A 19,266-nucleotide genomic window follows, 5' to 3' on the forward strand; every position below is an offset into this window, starting at 1 on the left:
GGGGCCACCTGCGCTTGGAGTGCCTGCAGCCTCTTCGCTACCCAGCTCATCCTATCTGCGCCGCAGCGTGGTGAGACAATTCCGGCTACCCCAGCTTATAGGGGAAAGTCACAAATCGCAACCCTATACGGGAACTTGGTCGGGCATATCCCTCCCCCTCCTTCCCTCACTTAAATAAGTAAATAAGATGTGTAACTAAGGTGTACCCATATATGTTTAATGTGTTGTAATCACTCCTTTTGAACCTCCTGCCCCGAATTGTTTTGTTTTCCCCACAATAAACCGTGCATTTCGTTAGAAATATTAGTAAGCACTGAGCAAGTTATTCACTCGAAAAAGTCAGGGCATAAGCCCCTGTCTCCTCTGTGTGAGGCGATACCCACGTGTGGATCTCTCAGCAAATCCTGATAAGTTAATACACTCCAAAAAGGAGATATAATAGGTCACAGATCGTGACACTCTTATAAAACTATAACTTTTTGAAGCAGAGCCTGTGTGCCACTGAAGCTGAAATCAAAAGCTGGTTTTCCTCATGTGGACTCTCTAACCTGTTGCTTTATGAAGCATGCATTGATCATGTCTGAATACTCAGTATCTCTGTTGTGCCCTGACACGACACTTGCCCTATTTTACATAGCAATTGAAAGACCCTACTACTGTTTTATGCCCTCAGAAGGTCCTGCTCAACATACTGCAGTTCATGTTGTTTTCTGGTGGCAGTGACTTAATGCAATGTTTTTCCTGCCTACCCGGGGATCTCGAGTCCATAGAAGCTCTGTATTAGTTGTTGGCACAGTTAGCTTACTGATCTGCTTTGATAAAAGTAAAACCAAACCAAACCAAACCACATAATTTTACTTACACCACTATGAAACCATCATCATCTCTTACTCCAGATTCAGCATTTACTACTACAGATATCCTGTATGCTTTGCACTGTGGTGTTCATGTCTATCTGATTACCTTCCACCAACTTCCAAAATTTACTTTTATGCTAGTGTCCCCAGTGAGGATAGATATTCCACTTCATCCATGTGATTTCTAAGATTTCCAACATTTGTTTAGGCATGTGGTTACCACTATTCTGCTTTTCTTTTCTGCAGTATATTTAAATGACATTCTATACCATAGCTATCAGTAAAAACAAGATTAAAGGCACTCTTAGAAGGAGCTATACTGGCTGAACAGACATTTTCTCTGTCAAAGTACCATTTAACAAAGTCTTATTCTTTCCATTTAAAAGAAGTATCTATTAAAATAAAAGGGCTTAAACAACTGAAATCAATTATCATCAGGAAAATGTACATTCTGATGGGCCTGACTCATCTATGTGAAAACTGGCAGCTAACACTGCAGCTTCTCCTTGGTAACACATGGTTATGAACTTCCTGGAAGTCTCTATCTGGCGGTTTCTAAGTTTGAAGATTTTTATCACATATGCAAACTATTATATTTCAGGTTTATCACTCACTACGGTGTCCAAATATCAGCGAAAAATATTTCAGAACGGACACGCAATTGTCTGGTTGTATAATAATGTCTAGTTACTAAACCAGACAGGTTTTATTAGGTCAGGCAGGTTTTTGTGTCCTTCAGAACTACAACTTCAAAACTAGATGTTGAAATCCTGGATTAATTCTTAGCTCTTGCTCTGGTTTTAATTTTTGTATTAGATTTCCAAACAAAATCATGAGGAAATTTTCAAACTGAAGCAAAAGCTCACAACAAAAGTGGCTAGGTTGTCATTTACAAAATATGAAAGTTCTCAGAAAACACCAATGTTAGGCAATGCTAGACAGCCATATATTTCTAAAGAATGAAAGCTTATATCAAACAACAATAGCTGATAAAATGAAGTAAGCTATTTTCCTCCATAAAAAACAAGGCTTTAGGCATGGGTAATGTCTAGTGAGTGACATGCCAGAAGTGTTACTCTGGCTTGGCTCCCTGGGACTTTGTATTGTGTAACCCAGCTGAAGTGCATTTATTTCTCATTTCTCACTATGGTGATCAATATAAACTTGTATCCAGTGAATGTTATGGACAATTTGCCAATTATTGATCCAGGACAGGATTAGAATATTTACTTTTTTATTTCCACACCAAGAAACAGTTCCTTTGACTTTATTATTTTTACAGGTAAATCCCAGTTCCAGTATCTGAGTTTGAGAGACTCTTGTAGCACAAAGACAAAACAGTGGCCTTCTGCCCTTTTCTAACTCAATTCAGTTACCTCCACAGCCACTATCTCAAATGGTGTTTTTGTTAAACAGTTACAATTAGGAAAGTTTTGACCTTTGCATCTTTGCCACTAACTGCACACAGCTCACAACAACTTCATGGACACCCTTTGAAATCTGTTCTGGCAACCACAACCTTTCTATTCTATTTTTTGCCTTCCTAGTTATATCCCAAGCTAGTAGCTACAGTCCCAAGCGTCCTTCTGTGCTTGAGGTATTACTGGCTGCATCAATAGTATCAAATTCTTTTTACTTTCACTTTATTTCTTTAATAGGTCTGCTCTGAACATCTTTTAATTTCTGTGCCAATTATACTCTGAAATTTTATTACATTCCTTTTCAAGATAATTATTTCAGTTCTGAGCAATGTCACCTGGCTTCACTTGAGGAATATTTTGGTGTTATCCTGTTCCTCTCTTTTGCTGCTGATCTCATAATTGTGAATTTTCTCTATTTTCATCTTCCATGTGAAACATGACCTTCATAATGCAGTCTGTTTGCAATCCTTGCAAGGGTTTTGTCCTTTATTTGGAGTAAGAACCACATTGTCTTCTCTTGAGAAATGCTTTACAGTCATCATCTGCAGTAATCTTTTTCTTCATTCTTGCATTGAAAGGTCTCCACTAGCCCTGTGCCCTTGTTGGTGAAATGTCAAGCAACCCTGATGACTGTAGTTGTTGGGCGTGGGTCACCAACTGTTGTAATACTTGCCTCACTGTGAGCTCCTCTTCCTGCTTCTGCTGGATCTGGGCTACCTATAATATTGCAATCTGTGGACCCTGCTGTTGTTCCTCAACTGCCACCTCATGCTTGAATCTATGATTTGCTACTGGGGCCATTAGACTTTACATTTTCCACTATAGAGAAAATTGATAAAATATATAAATGGGATAATCACAGCTGCTATGAGTTTCTTCTGCCTAGACACCACGGTCCTTCAAGGCCTTCGTAGCATTGGTTATTTTGCCATCATTTCATTAAAGGGAACATACATTCCCCTGGATAGGTTTCCTTGTCAATTTTCTGTGTTCTGCTCCTTAATTGGTTGTATTGCATTTCTGCCCTGAAGTGCAGTCCTGCAGCCGCCTGGGTTCAAGTTTCTCTTAAAGGTCCTTTCTCATCATAGTACAGAAACAAAATGCTTGGACTGTTTTTGTCTCCTTGCTTATGTAGTGCCTCTCAGCTAGATCCTCCTCCATGGACTACTATGTTTGGTGAATGATCCTTCATCCCACCACAAGACTTCAATTTCCATCTAAATTAAGTTAAAAAGCATGACTAAGTTTGATGCCTGCAAGCTGTTTCTCTTGTAAACATTGTGACAGAACTGAACTAAGTAAAAACACCATCTAGGATTTAACTGCTGCCTTAGGGAAAGAATTATCACAGTAGTAATCATGTGTACATAAAATAGACACACACACACACACATATATATATTTACACACATGTATATATTGCAACCTAATCTACAGTTTCTTTTTGTTTCTCAGCTAATTCAGCATATTCCTGTCTGTGTGTTTAGGAGATTCTATCTGCTTGTAACTGCAGTTCTCCTGGCTAACCAGGAGGAACCACCTCACAGAAAGGAAGACGCCTGTTGCATGTACTTCTTAGCTGGACAGTTGGTCCAAAATCACATATTTAATCTAACTCTGTCAAACTTACCCAACTTCCATGCCTAAAAATAACACTTAATTTTCTATTTCATCCTGTTCTGTGTATATTTGCTCTTCACAGAATGTCATAAAATGTGCTCATTGCTGTACATCCACTGTGACTCTGGCAGAAAAGCAGGATGCCTGTGCTTCTGCTGCTCTGCAGGTTTTTTAATTTATGTTATGTCTTTGCATACCTGCAGTTCTGGAACTACTGAAGCCAATTAATTCTCCCGAGTCTCTTTACAAAAAAACATAAAATCCATTAGGACATTAAGAACAAAAATCTTGGTCAGAAATGCACAGCCTCTCTAAAGCAGTTTGGAACTTGACTGAATTACCAGCAATAATAATCCATGCGTTTCAGAGTTTCAGAGATGACAGATTCAGGGCATGGTAAAGAGGAATCCAGCTACAAGCAAGGCAAGATTCATTCTAGATCAGCCACTTTTAAATCTGAAAACAAAAACACAAAACTGAATGTAACATTGATTGTTCCATTAGGGTTATGCTAACTTTTTGAGTATTCAGTAGCCTTCCATTGTCTGTGTTTAATCATGCACCATCACTCTGTAAATTCCCTACTTTCTGAATCCCCACTGTCTTGTGTATCAGTTTCCAGAGTGATGGGAATTTATGTTGATCCTTGATCATATCAATCATGCAGTAATAGGAGAAATTTGCAGCATTCCATATTTCAGGAAAGAGTCAGCTACTCAGGAGATTGTTCATGGTTTTACGTTATTTTTTTTTAACAGAAGTTTTCTATTATTTTCTCCTTCAGATTTATCCTCCTTCTCACTCCCTCTCTCACTCTTCTTATAACAAAACTTCATTCTTAACTGTTTACCTTTTCATGGGAGCCTCCACCTGGCTATGCAGATTTTAAAGCATTTGATACTTATTATCAAACTCAAAACAAGGAGGGAATTATTTCATGTTTGTTCATAATGTATATATTATGTACCTCATTCTGATGAGAGCAAAACAATCCATTTCATCTCATCCTCCCACGTAATTACCTGAAGATAGTGTGTATGAACATCTTTATATGCATGGCAGAGAGTGAAAAATAATCTGGAGCAAAGATAATTTATTTTCCTCATTTATTTATTATTTATTGAGGAATTTTATTTTTTCCTGATATGGCAAACCTCTATTTTGTTCCTTGGGTACACAGAAAATTAAGTAACTGATTAGACTTCAACATGCTGTTGGGATAGGTGGTCCTTACACATACTGCTTCTGTGTAGGTAAGCAAACTGAAGATCATCTTTAACCTGTGGTAACTGTATCCAAACCACTGTGTTGTGTTTGTTTCTGCAGCTATCTGCACAAGAACAAATATCTGGAAGTTATCGATGATGATGCATTTCTGGGAGTGTACAGTGGACCAACTCTACTGTGAGTAGGAGAAAATGAAGTAGAAAAAGCTACTGTTTTAGGTGGCACTTTCTTTCCCACTATTATTAACAGCAGAGCAATAGGGATGGGAATGACATGTTTACAGAAAGAACAGCAACAAATGCTGACCTTCAGGAACATGATTTAATAAATGCCTGCATCTTACCATAGAAATGCTGTTCCTACCAATTTTTCTTCTGAAAGGTTCAGTACTACATTTTACCCTGACTGTACAACTCTAATACAATTGTGATAGAATCTAAGTGCTCTACTGAGACACATGTGAAGGACATTCAAACAGAGCCAAAAAGTAACTTTAGACAGAATGAAGTTATTTCTGGTGATGTCACTTCTCTCATAATCTGGCTTCCAGTCTGATTTGAGAGTCCTCCAAAGAACTCATAACTAGAATTAGAATCACAATATAGAATGAAAATAAAAATTAAGGGGTTTAAGAACTTTAAAAGGAACCATATTCCCTGACTCAAATCATCTAGCATGTAACGTAGTGCACAGGACTGACCATGGGGGAAACTAAAGTGCTGAAAGCAGGATCCTTCCTTCACTGCAAACCAGATGGTACTGACAGTGCTCACTCTGTGTGAGAATCAGTTTTACTTTCTGCTCTTCAGGAAAACAGCATATTGATATAAAAATAACAGTGTATTGTTCACACAAGGAATCCTACTAGCTAGCTATAATAATAAAAGGGTGCAGAAAACATTATTTTTCTGCCAGATTCTTTCCAACTCCAGGAAATCAGGCTGGCTACCAGCAACACAGCATCCACAGTAGAACTTGTATCAGGCATAACCACTTTATGCTAAGAAGAGTTGTTTCCCTGCTGTGCAAAGCTGCAACAGACCTTTGATGGCAAGGTCATAGTCAAATCTCTGGTTCTGTCTGTCCACTGCATCTCGAGTCAGATGCACTTCAAGGCCTGTATGTGAACAGTAGCCTGCCTTCTGCTTCAGTCATGTAAATTGCTTTGTCATGTTGGGTGAAGAGGAAGATCTGGCTGTGGGCCCAACTTTCAGGACCACATCATTCCTCCACATTACAAGGTCTACTGGGATTATTAGCAGCATCCTTGGGAACAGGGTCCGAGGTCAGTTCTGGGCAGTATCCTTTCACCAGCTTGAGGGGAGAGAGAAGTACAGAAGTACAGTGAAGTACAGAGAAGTACAGAGAAGTACAGTGTCATACTTCTGAAACAGGTACCTTGAATAATTTGACATTGGAAGGACAGTCCATAATAATCAGTCATTCCAAAAGCAAATAATGACAGACCACTCCTGTCACATTGGGGTGACACTTTATTTCCTGAAATCATCCTCACTTTTCCAGTAACACCTGATGCATCACCAGCTAATCCATTTCAGAACACCACAGAAAAATGGAGTTGGGAAGCACCAATGCAGTCGTTCTCACAAGGACATGCAGGCCAGCTCTTCCACCCTTCACTCACTGCTTTCATTCCCCTTTGCTCTTCAAAAACCTGCTGCAGAAAAACATAAGTAGGGATAAAGTTATGTCACAACCTGCTCAACTCAAGCCTGGCAGCTCTGTCTGCCAGCTGGTGGGCCATTCCACCCTCTGCTTCTCTCCAGAGGGTCTACAAAGGAATGAAACTAGTCCAGGCCTTTTCATTTGAAGTTGCTAAGTCCTGGTGATGCAGGTGTGTATAAGGAGAATAGGTAAAAGGAGTAACACACTGCACTGGGTCCCCCTCAAGGGGAGGTGAGAGCTTGCAGTAGCACAGAATTTGACTCGTGGCCTGCAGCTCAGCTCCACACAGCCACTTGCTCAGTCCCCAACCCAGTGGGATGGGGGAGAGAACTGGAAGGGTCAAAGTGAGAAAACTCATGGGTTGAGATAAAGAGTTCCAGGAACTGAAACTATTTTAACAGTAACAAAAAAGATTCTGAAACTCTCACATATGCACTGTCTATATGTATTGCAATACTCAGTATTTGATTTGGTAAAAATTCCCAATGCATTCAGTCCCATTCTCTCAACTATCTCTTTTAAATTCTCGCCATTAGTTAGTTTCATACTACAACTGAGTGTTTTCGGCTGTGAAAAATATTATTGAAAAAAAGCTGTTATCCCTTATATGTAGTTCTGACTTCATTAAAAAAAATGAAGTAGACAAAAAATGTAACTCAGAAAAAAGAACCAAGTCTGAGTAGCTAAACATCTGTTTAACACTTGTATCATAAATTAAGTTTGTTCAAAACTCAATATATCTTAAAACAATCTGTGTTTTATTCCCACATTCATCTGAAGCTCTCCAATGTCTGTGCAACATTCAATCTATTGTGTAAATTTCAGGTAAGGAAAGGAACAGCCTAGAAATGTCACATGAGATTCATAAGAAAGCATATGAGGAGAAAACAAAACAGCTAACCAGCCACAGTGTTAAAATGGGTTGAATGCACTTGGGTTGTTGTTATGCTCTCAAGTGCAGAGCTCTATGCTACCTCAGAGCACCTTCAGTACCTGAGCAAGCTCTAGACCAGGGCTACTTACGGACTAAAGTCTGGTCAGGATCTAGGCTAGAAATTAATTTTGCTAGTGAATTTTGAATTTACCATAATCCCAAACATATGACATCTCCCATAAGGCGTGTGGCTGCCTGGTTTCATAGCAGCCTTTGAAGGGGTTTGTCAAAGGCCTCATGTAAGTGCCAAAAGACTCAGAGCAGATCTTCTTCACAACAGTCAGAGAGCTTTATAAGGCAGGACTTATTTTTACAAAAGCCCTTTACATGCTGACTTACGCCAAGTTTTATCATACTAAGTTGGTGGCTCGACTGCTGCTTTCCTGCAGGGGGAGTTGGAGGTTACACACCTTTATCAATTCAACTACTTCCCCCGAGTTGCTTTAGAAGTCTTTGGTGAAAACTGTCCAATCCTTGTGACTCATTACCATTCATTTTACCAGTTTCCTTTCCTGCCTAACCTTTTTTACAGTCACTTCAATTTGAGATAGATCCTCTTGACAAGTCTATCAGACCTCTTCCCATTCTCTTGTTTCTTTGTGTGCCAGCTATAGCTTAGCAGTAGTACCAAGACACTCTTCTGTGAAATGTAAAAATTGTTGTTTAAACAACATCTTAATTATCAATATTATTAGATACTAATGAGGCTGACATAACTGCAGTCAGTTTCCATTTTTTTGAGCAATGCAAAAGCAAAACTGACTGTACAATGACACAGAACAAAGAAATAATTTAGGAAAATGTGAGTTCTGTATGAATGCAGACACAGATACTACAGTCTGGCAAACTCAAACTACTTGGATTCACATTGCTCTGAAAATTAGTGGTTATTATTTAAAACCTTTTCAGTCCTATGCTTTCTAATTTGAAGACAGCTGCTACACTGCTTGAAGTAGATTGTGAATCTGAATAGATAATCTGAATAGATAATCATCAAGACTGGGTTTTTAAGGTTAAAAAAAACCCTGTCGATCCCACAATTTCCTCTGGCCAGTTGACAGACCATTTGTCACTAACAAAGTCTGGGCCTAGGCAGGGTAACTAAGAAGTTATCTTCCACTGGGAGACATTATTACCAGACTCCCAGGAGACTTCACTTGCAATAGCATCAGTACAGAGAGCTCACAAGACCTCTTGGTGGCAGAGATCATACCAGCAGTTTAGGGACTTCCCAAACAGGGGACCTGGGAAACTACTAAGCCATTGTGCTTAATACATGGATGAGACTAACCATCTATTGCTAACTCTGCAACAGGATTAATCCTAAATCAACTTCAAGGCAACTGTGCCTGTATCTTCTCCCCAAGTAACTCAGTTTAAAACCAACAGGGTTTTTGAAAATAAAAACTGCAATAGCTAACTGCATAAATACACACCCACATACATACACATACAGTATTTCAAAGGATTCACATAATCATCGTGATTGGAAGGGACCCTGAAGATCATCACATCTATCCATAGCCTAAATCCTCCTACCATAACGTAATTTACCTGTTCAGTGCTTAAATCATGTTGCTAAGCACTATATCTATATTTCTTTTAAATACTTCCAGGGATGTATACTCCACCTGGGCAGCATGTTCCACTGCCCAACAACTCTTTCAGTAAAGAAATTCTTCCTAATATCCAGTCTAAACCACCCCTGGTGCCACTTCAGGACATTTCCTCTCGCCCTGTCATTATTCACTTGAGAGAAGAGACCAACACCCACCCCACTACAACCTCCTTTCAGGTAGTTGTAGAAAACAATGAGGTCACCCCTCAGTCTCCTTTTCTTCAAACTTAACAATCCCAGTTTCCTCAGCCTCTCCTCATAGGGCTTATTTTGCAGACCTTTCACCAGCTTGGTAGCTCTCCTCTGGACATGCTCCAGCAACTCAACATCCTTCTTGTACTGAAGGGCCCAGAAAAAAGGAATCAAAAAGGAATCCAGAAGGACAAAAAAAAAAAGTTCATGTGGTTGAAATCAACTAGTTATGACACTCAAATATTTACGATAGCAAAAAAGGTATTAGAAGTAAAAAAGCCCTCCTACAGAAAGGGGAAGCAATCTAACTAAATTTAAAAACAAATACAATCAAATCAAAATAAGAAAAAAAAAAGCAGAGCAAAACTAAGTGTTTTAGAAGCAAGTTGTTTAAAACAAAGTTAATAGTTACTTTCTTTTAGTTGCAAAAAAAATCAGCTAATGGGTGGGGCTTCTCGTGGGATAAGAAATGCACTCTTGGGAAACAACACACAGAAAAAAGTTGTATTATTTATTTACTATTTGGGTGTTCATTATGAAGTGCTCAAACAGTGTTCCTACACTATAACCTTTTTTATAGGTTTACTTCTTTACAGGGTATAACTGAGAAAACATCTTGATTTCAAGTGTCAGTAGAAGAGGTTTTGGAACAAAGCAAAAAGCAAGTGGAAAATGCTAGCAGGACCAGATGACATTCACCTGGCAGTTGTAGAGGAAATCCACCTCCCACACACACTCTGCAACTTACCTACTGAGGTGAACTCAGTACCAGAGAAATAAAAAGCAGCAGACTTAATACTAAGTTTTCTGAGAGTTTCAGGATGGACCAAGATCAAAGATCTTAATTTCAGTTTATGAAGAACATTGATTTTGTAATTGCAATTGAAGTACACAAATAGGTTAAAATGAGTCTAAAGAAGTCTAAAGGAAAACAGCTTTTCCAATGGCAGATGTGGTTACTTTAAATATTTTTTTTAAATTTGGGGTTTTATCTGCATTTGTATCTGGTTGGCTTTAAAGGCGTAATTTTAGAAGTCGTGATATTTCTTTATCATCCATATTCTGCACTATGAAACATTAAAGACAAGAGATTTTAAAAGACAAACTAACAGGAGGAATTCATACCCTACTTGAATACAAATTATATTGGAACCTAGCAAAGTTATGTCAAATCCCCACCTCCTCTGGATTTAATTTTTACTGTAGAATTCTATGAAACTCCTAAATTACTGTGAGAATCTGAAAAAAAAATTCTGAGTCAGTCACTGGATATTTTCTGATGTTTGCCTTTTTCTTCCTTTACCTAGGGATATCTCCAGAACAGCTGTTGCTAGCCTTCCAGCCAAAGGATTGGAAAGCCTTAGGGAACTAATGGCCAAAAATACATGGACTTTAAAGAAATTACCAACTGTAAAGGTATTTCTTCAGCTAATCCGAGCTGACCTATCATATCCAAGTCACTGCTGTGCTTTCAAAAGCTGGAAAAAGAACAGTAGGTGAGTTTTACTAACTTGCATTCAATTTTAAAGTATACAAGTGAAGACAATGTAAATATTCTTAAAAATTACATCTATTGACATTTTGTGACTAGTTTTTCTAGGGATAGAAGACATTATTTGAAACAGGTTATAATTTCAAACTGACAGAATAAATAATTTTTTTAAGTAACAATTTGTAGAACCTTTTGCAATAACTTCTGCTTTTGTTGAGCCCAGAATGAAAGGAGAAAAAAATAGAAAGGGATAATGTGCAATAACACAGAATGTGCTGTAGCAAGGACTGGAATGAGAAGTTTTGGAGAGATTAAAGCCCCATGTCTCCTATGTCTTCTAACTGAAAAGCTCAGAATAAATGGTTCCGTAATAACCTTGTAGAGAGATTATTTCAAATTCCTTTTTTGGCAAAATTTCCAGCCTCCCTTCAGAACCGGTGCCGATAGCTTATGGAAATAAAAAAATACACTTTTAGAGGTCCTGATGTAACACAGTAACTCATACGCTGGGGGAAGGAAGGGGAGATGACTTACTGTGATTAGCAGCAGAAATTTACTGCAGAATGCAAATCCAATGTAAATTTCTACCAAGTTTAATAAGGTTTAGAAAATTCTCATCCAGGCCAGCCCCTGATTTAGGAAGACAACCCCAGTGCTCAGTATTGAAGTATTTCTGGTTGGAATGCATAGCATATTAAAATTATGCTATGATAAGTATATTAATTATTCAATAATAAACTCACAAAGGAATAACATTCGCAATTACAATGGACTGGGAAAGTGAGGACAGAAATAACACAGAGTAGTAGAAAGATTCAAAGCCTGGACAGGAAGAATGTGCAGAAAGAACCCAGCACAATTTAATGACTGAAGGGAACCAGTATTTGCACGTCTATTAGTAGAGAGGAAAATTTCTCAGACTCAGTTGTATGCAATCTTAAATTCTGCACACCTGGAAATGAGAAATGCTAAAGGTTCTGTGACAGTGAATCACAGTGATCAAAAATTTTTATGCCGAATTGCATTTTTTTTCCTAGTAAAAAGTATGAAAAAATTACAACTAGAAATACAGGTGTATCACACCATGGGGTACAGGATACCCAACTGTTACACTATTACAGGTAAAGCACCTGTAGGAAACACAAAGCAGAAATTAAAATGCTAGACATTCTGGGAGAAATTGATTTGTGAGCAACAATGAGAAGGAAAGTAATACTGTATGCATTATCAAAGAAGTTATAAACAGCAGACAGAAGTCTTGTTACTTACTAAGAATGCAGATCCCAAGAAGGTAAAGGACTTATGGATGCTGAACAAGCCAAATTGCTACTGGGGGCAGCTGGAAGCAACAGAGAAAGGAAAAACATATCTTAAAGAAAAGCCCAGAAATGCTCAAACTTTTTGTTCACTCTGTATTCTGTTAACAGACAAACATCCAACCACATTTTGATAGCTACATTTTCATAGCGATTTTCAAAGCGATTTGCTTTTGAAATGTTCCCTTTGTTTACTCACTGTACCCCAGTCAGACTGTAAATGCCAGCAGTGATTTCCCCCTCTACTCTTTCAGAATCCTGGAGTACCTGACATGTAACCAGAGTGACAGTCACAGCTTTCGTAAGAGAAGATCTGTTAAAGATCTCAAAGGTCCATTTCACAAAGATTATGCAGAAGATGACACAGACCACCCTGACAATGTGTATGACAAAAACACCAAGTTCACAAATTTTCATGAAAGTTCTCATTATTACATTTTTTTGGAAGAGCACGAAGAGGAAAATCTTGGGTTTGGCCAAGAGCTCAAGAACCCTCAAATAGAAGATGTCCAGACCTTTGACAGTCATTATGACTATCCTCTCTGTGGAGGCAATGAAGATGTAATATGCACTCCAGAGCCTGATGAGTTTAATCCCTGTGAGGATATAATGGGATATCAATTTCTGAGGGTTGCAGTGTGGTTTGTGAACCTACTGGCCATCCTGGGTAACATTTTTGTCCTTTTCATCCTTCTCACCAGCCATTACAAACTGACTGTACCACGCTTTCTGATGTGTAACTTGGCCTTTGCTGATTTTTGCATGGGGTTGTATCTCCTCCTAATCGCTTCAGTGGATCTCTACACCAGCTCAGAGTACTATAACCATGCTATAGAGTGGCAAACTGGGCCTGGCTGCAACACAGCTGGCTTTTTCACAGTCTTCGCTAGTGAACTTTCTGTGTACACGCTGACCGCCATCACCCTGGAGCGCTGGTACGCCATCACCTTCGCCATGCGTCCGGATCGCAAGATCCGCCTCCAGCACGCCTTGGTTATCATGGTGGGAGGGTGGCTCTCATGCTTTCTTCTTGCACTTTTGCCACTGGTTGGCATCAGCAGCTACAGCAAAGTCAGCATCTGCTTGCCTATGGACACTGAAACACCAGTGGCAGAAGCCTACGTTGTCTTCATTTTAATATGTAACATTATTGCTTTTGTCATCATTTGTGCCTGCTACATAAAAATCTATGTAACTGTGCGAAACCCTCAGTACAAGTCAGGGGACAAAGACACCAAAATTGCCCAGCGGATGGCTGTGTTGATTTTCACTGACTTTCTGTGCATGGCTCCCATATCTTTCCATGCTTTATCTGCTATTATGAACAAACCATTGATAACTGTCACCAATTCCAAGATTTTGCTGGTACTCTTCTACCCACTCAATTCTTGCGCCAACCCCTTTCTTTATGCTATTTTCACCAAAGCTTTCCGAAGAGATGTGTTTATCCTGCTAAGCAAGTTTGGTATATGTGAGCATCAGGCTCAAGTCTACAGAGGCCAGACAATCTCAGCCAAAAACAGCAGTGGCTCATATGGGCAGAGAATTGGCCGAGGGATAGGTCAGATTCTTACAAGCATTCAAGACCCAGTCAATGATTACTTTCCTGCCATGAAAATGCCAAACCAAATTCTTGTGGAAGAATGCAAGCAAACTGAACTATAACATCTCCAAGTATCACAGCCACAGTTTGGCCAAGAGGTGGTGGTGCATATAGTGAATAGAGTGAGAAGATAAAAAACACTCTCAATATCCTTTTTCCCTAGCCTATCCTTTCTGATGTCTGAAAATACAGAGCAGTCTTCTTTTAGACAAGCCACTCATTTGAACTTCTGGTCTCACTCTTACCAGTGCACCTCAAAAGATACCATTCTGTTGATAATGCTGGAAGTAAGTAGGAAAATTAATATATATAAACTCAGCAAATATGAGATATACCCTCATCTAAAAAATGTAAGGAAACAGGAGACCAAACATAAAATTTGGGGGGACTTTTAAGACTAAAGAAAATAAAGTTTTACAATTAAAGTGAGATTGAAAAAAAATGTTAAAGGTTGAAGTTCTCAAATGCCAGCTGCCTATGCATCCAAAAGTTCAACTAGTTTTTTAATAGCAAATTTCTAACCTTCTATCAGGTCCTAAAATGGAACAGATTTCTCCTCTTTCTGCCATCCTGACTTAAAGAGAAGCTAGTCTTTTGCTTGCAGTACTTGGTTTAGTTGAATTGGGGGGAAATTAATTTGCCGTTTTAGTGGTGAAAGGCAAATGTCATTGGTTTTGTCACTGTTTACAAGAAAACAGATAAGAAACATCAGGGCATTTGTCTTTGTGCACTGCAAGAACTCCCTTACTTTGATAAACCTATTTAGGAGGTGTTTTAGTTTGAACTTGTTTTGAAAACACGTCTATTCAGGCAAGATAACAATGTTTGTATGGTTTTTATGGCTGAAACTTGCACTAAAGATTGTACTAAATCTTCTCCCAATTATTAATTCTTTACCTGACTGCAATACTGTGTAACTACTGCTTTCTCACCACTGCTCTTAACCCCACTTACACCTGTCTTACAGGGCTAGAATGACTTTCCTTTGAGCACTTGCTATGTTGAGGTGCCTGAAATCTACACTTAGACAAAGGATCATGCCTTCAGTTACTGAACTGAAGGCTAACTACTAGCTCCTCCAAAATATTTTAAGAGCATCTCTCCATCTTGCAGTGAGATCTGTTACCCAACTTCTGTAATGTCTGCAGTACAACCAGGTAAACCACATGATTAGCTTCTGGTGGGCCTTACCCTGTCTGTGGCTTAGACACACACTCTCCCCACTATGCTTTATGAAATCCAAGCTCAGACAAAAGGAACAACGGACAGTCTTTTGCTGCAGTGAAGCACTAAAGCATTCTCCTGCCACACTTGCTACTAGATGAGGCCAGACCAAAATCAAGCTTGGCTGTGCTCAGTTCAGCCATACACAGCAAACAAATGACCTGCAGCCTGGCTCTCTACATCAGGACTCATGGTAGGAGCTGGTCTGCACCAGCCTGCTTGGAAACACTTGTGTGGCCTGAGCGCCTGGTTTTGAGAGCAGGATCAGACCTGTTCTCAGCCAGCTAGCTCTGTAGGACTGCTACCAACATGGCCAATGGTCACTTCATCCATCTATTTGAAAGGCTTACCATAAGAACAGAGAATATTGTGTGTATCTGTGTATTCAGGTAGGTATTTTAAAGTTCATTTTTAATATCTATGCTGTTTTTAGTGAAATCATAGTCTTTTGAAAAACTATAATTACTGAACAGACAATTGTCAGATATTTTATCAAGTGGGTTAGCAGTATCCAGAAAAATGTAATGGTAGAGCCCTTCAAACTGCTAGCTACTACAACGGGAAATAGCATTATTGCAAATACCATGTACATACTTGACTTCGTTCCATATTCCTAATAATAAATGAAGGCTGCTTCAGTGAGCAGAAACAAGGGCCTAGATTCACCAACTCTGTGAGATGGCCTCATAAAAAAATATTTTGTCAATTTTAACACCATTAAAAATCTACAGCAAAACTGCTGTAAATAACACAAATAATAATTTATTACCTCCTCCTAATGATCTGTACTCAACCACTGTTAATCAGAAATGTAAATTAATCTTCTTAACTATGCAGATGAGCAAGATTTCCTACTCTGTAACATTCTGGCCATTTCTTAAGAGTCCCACATGAAGTCAGGTATGTTGAGATGCAACTCCCTGACCCTGGGTTCTGCCACCCTTCTGATACTGAAATAATCATGGGCGTTTTGGTTGACAGAAAGCTCAACAGGAGACAGCAATGAGTGCTTGCAACCCACCAAGCCAGCCATGTCCTGGGGTGCATCAAAAGCAGTGTGGCCAGCAGGTTGAGGGAGGTGATTCTCCCCCTCTGCTCTGAAGACAGGCTGAGAGAGTTGGGGTTGTTCAGCCTGGAGAAGAGAAGGCTCTAAGACCTCATAGCAGCCTTCTGCTACCTGAAGGACCCTCCAGGAAAGCTGGGGACAGATTTTTTACAAAGGCTTGTAGTGAGAGGACAAGGGACAATGGCTTTAAACTGGAAAAGGGTAGATTTAAGCTTAGACATTAGGAAGAAATTCTTTGCTATGAGAGGGTGGTGAAACACTAGAACAGGTTGCCCACGGAAGCTGTGGATGCCTCATCCTTGGAAGTGTTCAAAGGCCAGGTTGGATGGGGCTCTGAGCAACCTGGTCTAGCAGGAGGTGTCCCTGCCCATGCAGGGGGCTTGGAACTAGATTGTCTTTAAGGTCCCTTCCAACTCAAACCATTCTATGATTCTATGATGAAAGGAAGAAAAAGTTTCCCCAAGTGCCTTTATTCGGTATGTCATCAGAAGCCAAGACAATCAATTTCTATATGAACAAACTGTATATTTAATGCTACAGGCTTCACAGATATTAGTGTATCAGTGGAAAAGAAAATCCAAGCTTCGATCACATTTGTTTTCAGAATGAGAGCAAAGACTAAATCAACATTTGTTTTAGAAGTGCTTTTAAGAGTAGCACTGTTCACTTCCTTCAAATCTCTGCCTTAAACTAAACCAGTTTGAATTATACAGCTGTTTGCTGTTACTAATGAATGATGGATATATTTACACATTACTGAATTTTTTAATCTCCCGTTGTTGCATGTATTTTTTTTGTCTATTAAAATAATTCTGTAGCTTTGTCTTTATGAACAAAGTTTGGTATTTCTGGTTTATATCTTGCATGTTCTTTCTTGTGTATAACTTAGTAAAAATATTTTTAAAGCTATTGGACAGTTCTAAGCAACAGACTTTAAATAATTTATTTGCCAGACTTCTTGTAACTGTTTGTACCCAATCCCTTCAGACATTTATGGTCCGAGTATACCCTTACGTAATACTTGCCATTTTAAATCTGTCTCAGCAAGATTATTTCTAGCATTCAGTACATATTTTCTCTAGAGTACATTAGAAGTAATGCAGACCATTGGAATAAAATGTTTTGCTTGAAACTGTCGGAGGCTTATCAAGTTTTTCTGAAATTTTTAAAATATTTTTCCCTCAAGAAGTTAATACCGTTTCTCTTGCACTCAACTTCATTGTTCCCCTTGGCTGGCCTACAAGCAAAAAGACTGACCACATGACACACCGTTTGAAGAGGTTTTAGGTTTTTCCCCACCACTAGCAGGGAAAAGGATATCCTAAATGGCCATCTTGGACAGTGCAGCAGGGATGGAAATGAACAGTAGTAGTACTGCTAAGCTCTCAGGTTCCAAACCCATCATTAATTACATCCAAGATTATCAGAAGAATCACCTAAAAACTTCCTCTTGGAAGGACTGAATCTGGAATCTGATCTTTTCCATTCTCCTTTCTAAACCTCATGTGTATGTGGCAGCCACCATGACTAAGGTTTGGATGCTTCACAAGAAAACAATTGCACACAGAGAAATTTATGTGGTGGAGAGATCCTCCTGCAGGAGTTCTCAGAATAATTAAGTGAATCTGCCCATATGCAATTTTACAGATGATCCCTCCCTCCCAGTAGATCTTCCCTCAGAGTCAGTGTGTCCCTTGTCCCGTATTTGCCAAAATTTATGCTGCCAAATTTTATGTTCAGTAATTCTCATCAGTGAGGGGAAAAAACTTGTTATCTTTGCTATATGGATCCTTGCATTATGTGAAGGATGACTCACTGCTGAAAATTGTCAAAATGCTCAAATATCATTTAACTCTTGACATACCCTCCCCGTTCCAAAAAACTCAGCTCTGACTTCAACATCTGTGCACCTTGCCAGTGCCTGTAATTGTGCTTCCCTCCTACATGAAACTTTAGGGTGCAAGGAAGACTTCTCAGATGTAGATGCTAACTGGCACGAGCTAGGACAATTAAGCTTATAAGCAAGAAGAAAATAAAAGAGGCCAACAAGGAAGAAATAGTTCTTTCTAGGAGGCCCGTGCTGTTCAGTATGTGCATAAGGGATCTGGAAAAAGGAGTGAACAATAAGATACCAAAGTTTGCCATAATATGAAGATATTCAGAGCAATAAGAGAAACAGATGGCTGTTAAGAACTGGAGGAAGACTTCTAAAGACTGAATGCCTGGCAAGAGGAACTCTGTGCAGATAGATATTAAGTGATACACATGGTAAAAAAAAGACAAATTGACATCCTAAATGATGTGCTCTGACCTGACAACCTCAATTCAGGAACAAGATCTTAGGCATACAGTAGGTAAGTCCCTGAAAATACCAGTTTATGCTTCCTGGAGGTCAAAAAAGCAAAGATGACTATATTACTGGGAAAGGAGCAGAACATAAAACTGGTAATTATTGTATCACTGTATAAATCTGCACCTCGAATAACGTAGCTCTTATTTCTGCAACAGAAAAGCAATATAATAGAACTAGAAATGTTTCAGAGTAGAACAGCAAGGAGAATGAAAAGCTTGGAGTTACAGCTAAGGAATCACTAAGTAGGACACCTCAGAATAGAAGAGAGAGGACAAAGCTCGATGAAGTCACGAGCAGGCTGGAGTAGCTGACTTACTGAACTTCTTGCCAAAGGTTGCTGTGGTAATAAAGTTTCTGTGGGTTTACAGAAATTCATGGAACAGAAATCTGCAAAATTATACTAAACATACAAAAACTATCAGGATGCTTCTGACCTGTGACACATGCAAGGAGTATTTGGGGAGTGTATCATATACACTTGCCTATTCTTTCATGCTTTGCTTGCCACACACCATTAGCAGCTATCACAGTCAGGGTTCCAGCACAAAATGACTTTCGGCCCATTCCATGACAGCCCCTTTTTTGATTGAGTAAGCATAAAAAGATGACACCATCTGCAACAGGTCAGCTATAGTCAAAGCAAAGCACACCTTGCTG

The 19,266-nt window shown here is 39.1% G+C and overlaps 1 protein-coding gene across 3 annotated transcripts in view; it reads left to right on the forward strand.

The window, feature by feature from the left end:
- The window catches only part of TSHR (thyroid stimulating hormone receptor), a 62,253-nt gene extending 48,225 nt beyond the window's left edge, over positions 1-14,028 (forward strand). For all 3 annotated transcript variants that reach the window (XM_009993921.1, XM_009993922.1, XM_009993923.1), the window contains 3 exons: positions 5,225-5,302; positions 10,863-11,051; positions 12,618-14,028. In XM_009993921.1, the coding sequence (XP_009992223.1) occupies positions 5,225-5,302; positions 10,863-11,051; positions 12,618-14,028 (1,678 nt within the window). The remainder of the gene's footprint in view (positions 1-5,224; positions 5,303-10,862; positions 11,052-12,617) is intronic.
- The last annotated feature ends 5,238 nt before the right edge of the window (positions 14,029-19,266 follow it).

The sequence above is a fragment of the Chaetura pelagica genome, unplaced genomic scaffold (assembly GCF_000747805.2).
Source record: "Chaetura pelagica isolate M959 unplaced genomic scaffold, ChaPel_1.0 scaffold11, whole genome shotgun sequence".
NCBI lineage: Eukaryota > Metazoa > Chordata > Aves > Apodiformes > Apodidae > Chaetura > Chaetura pelagica.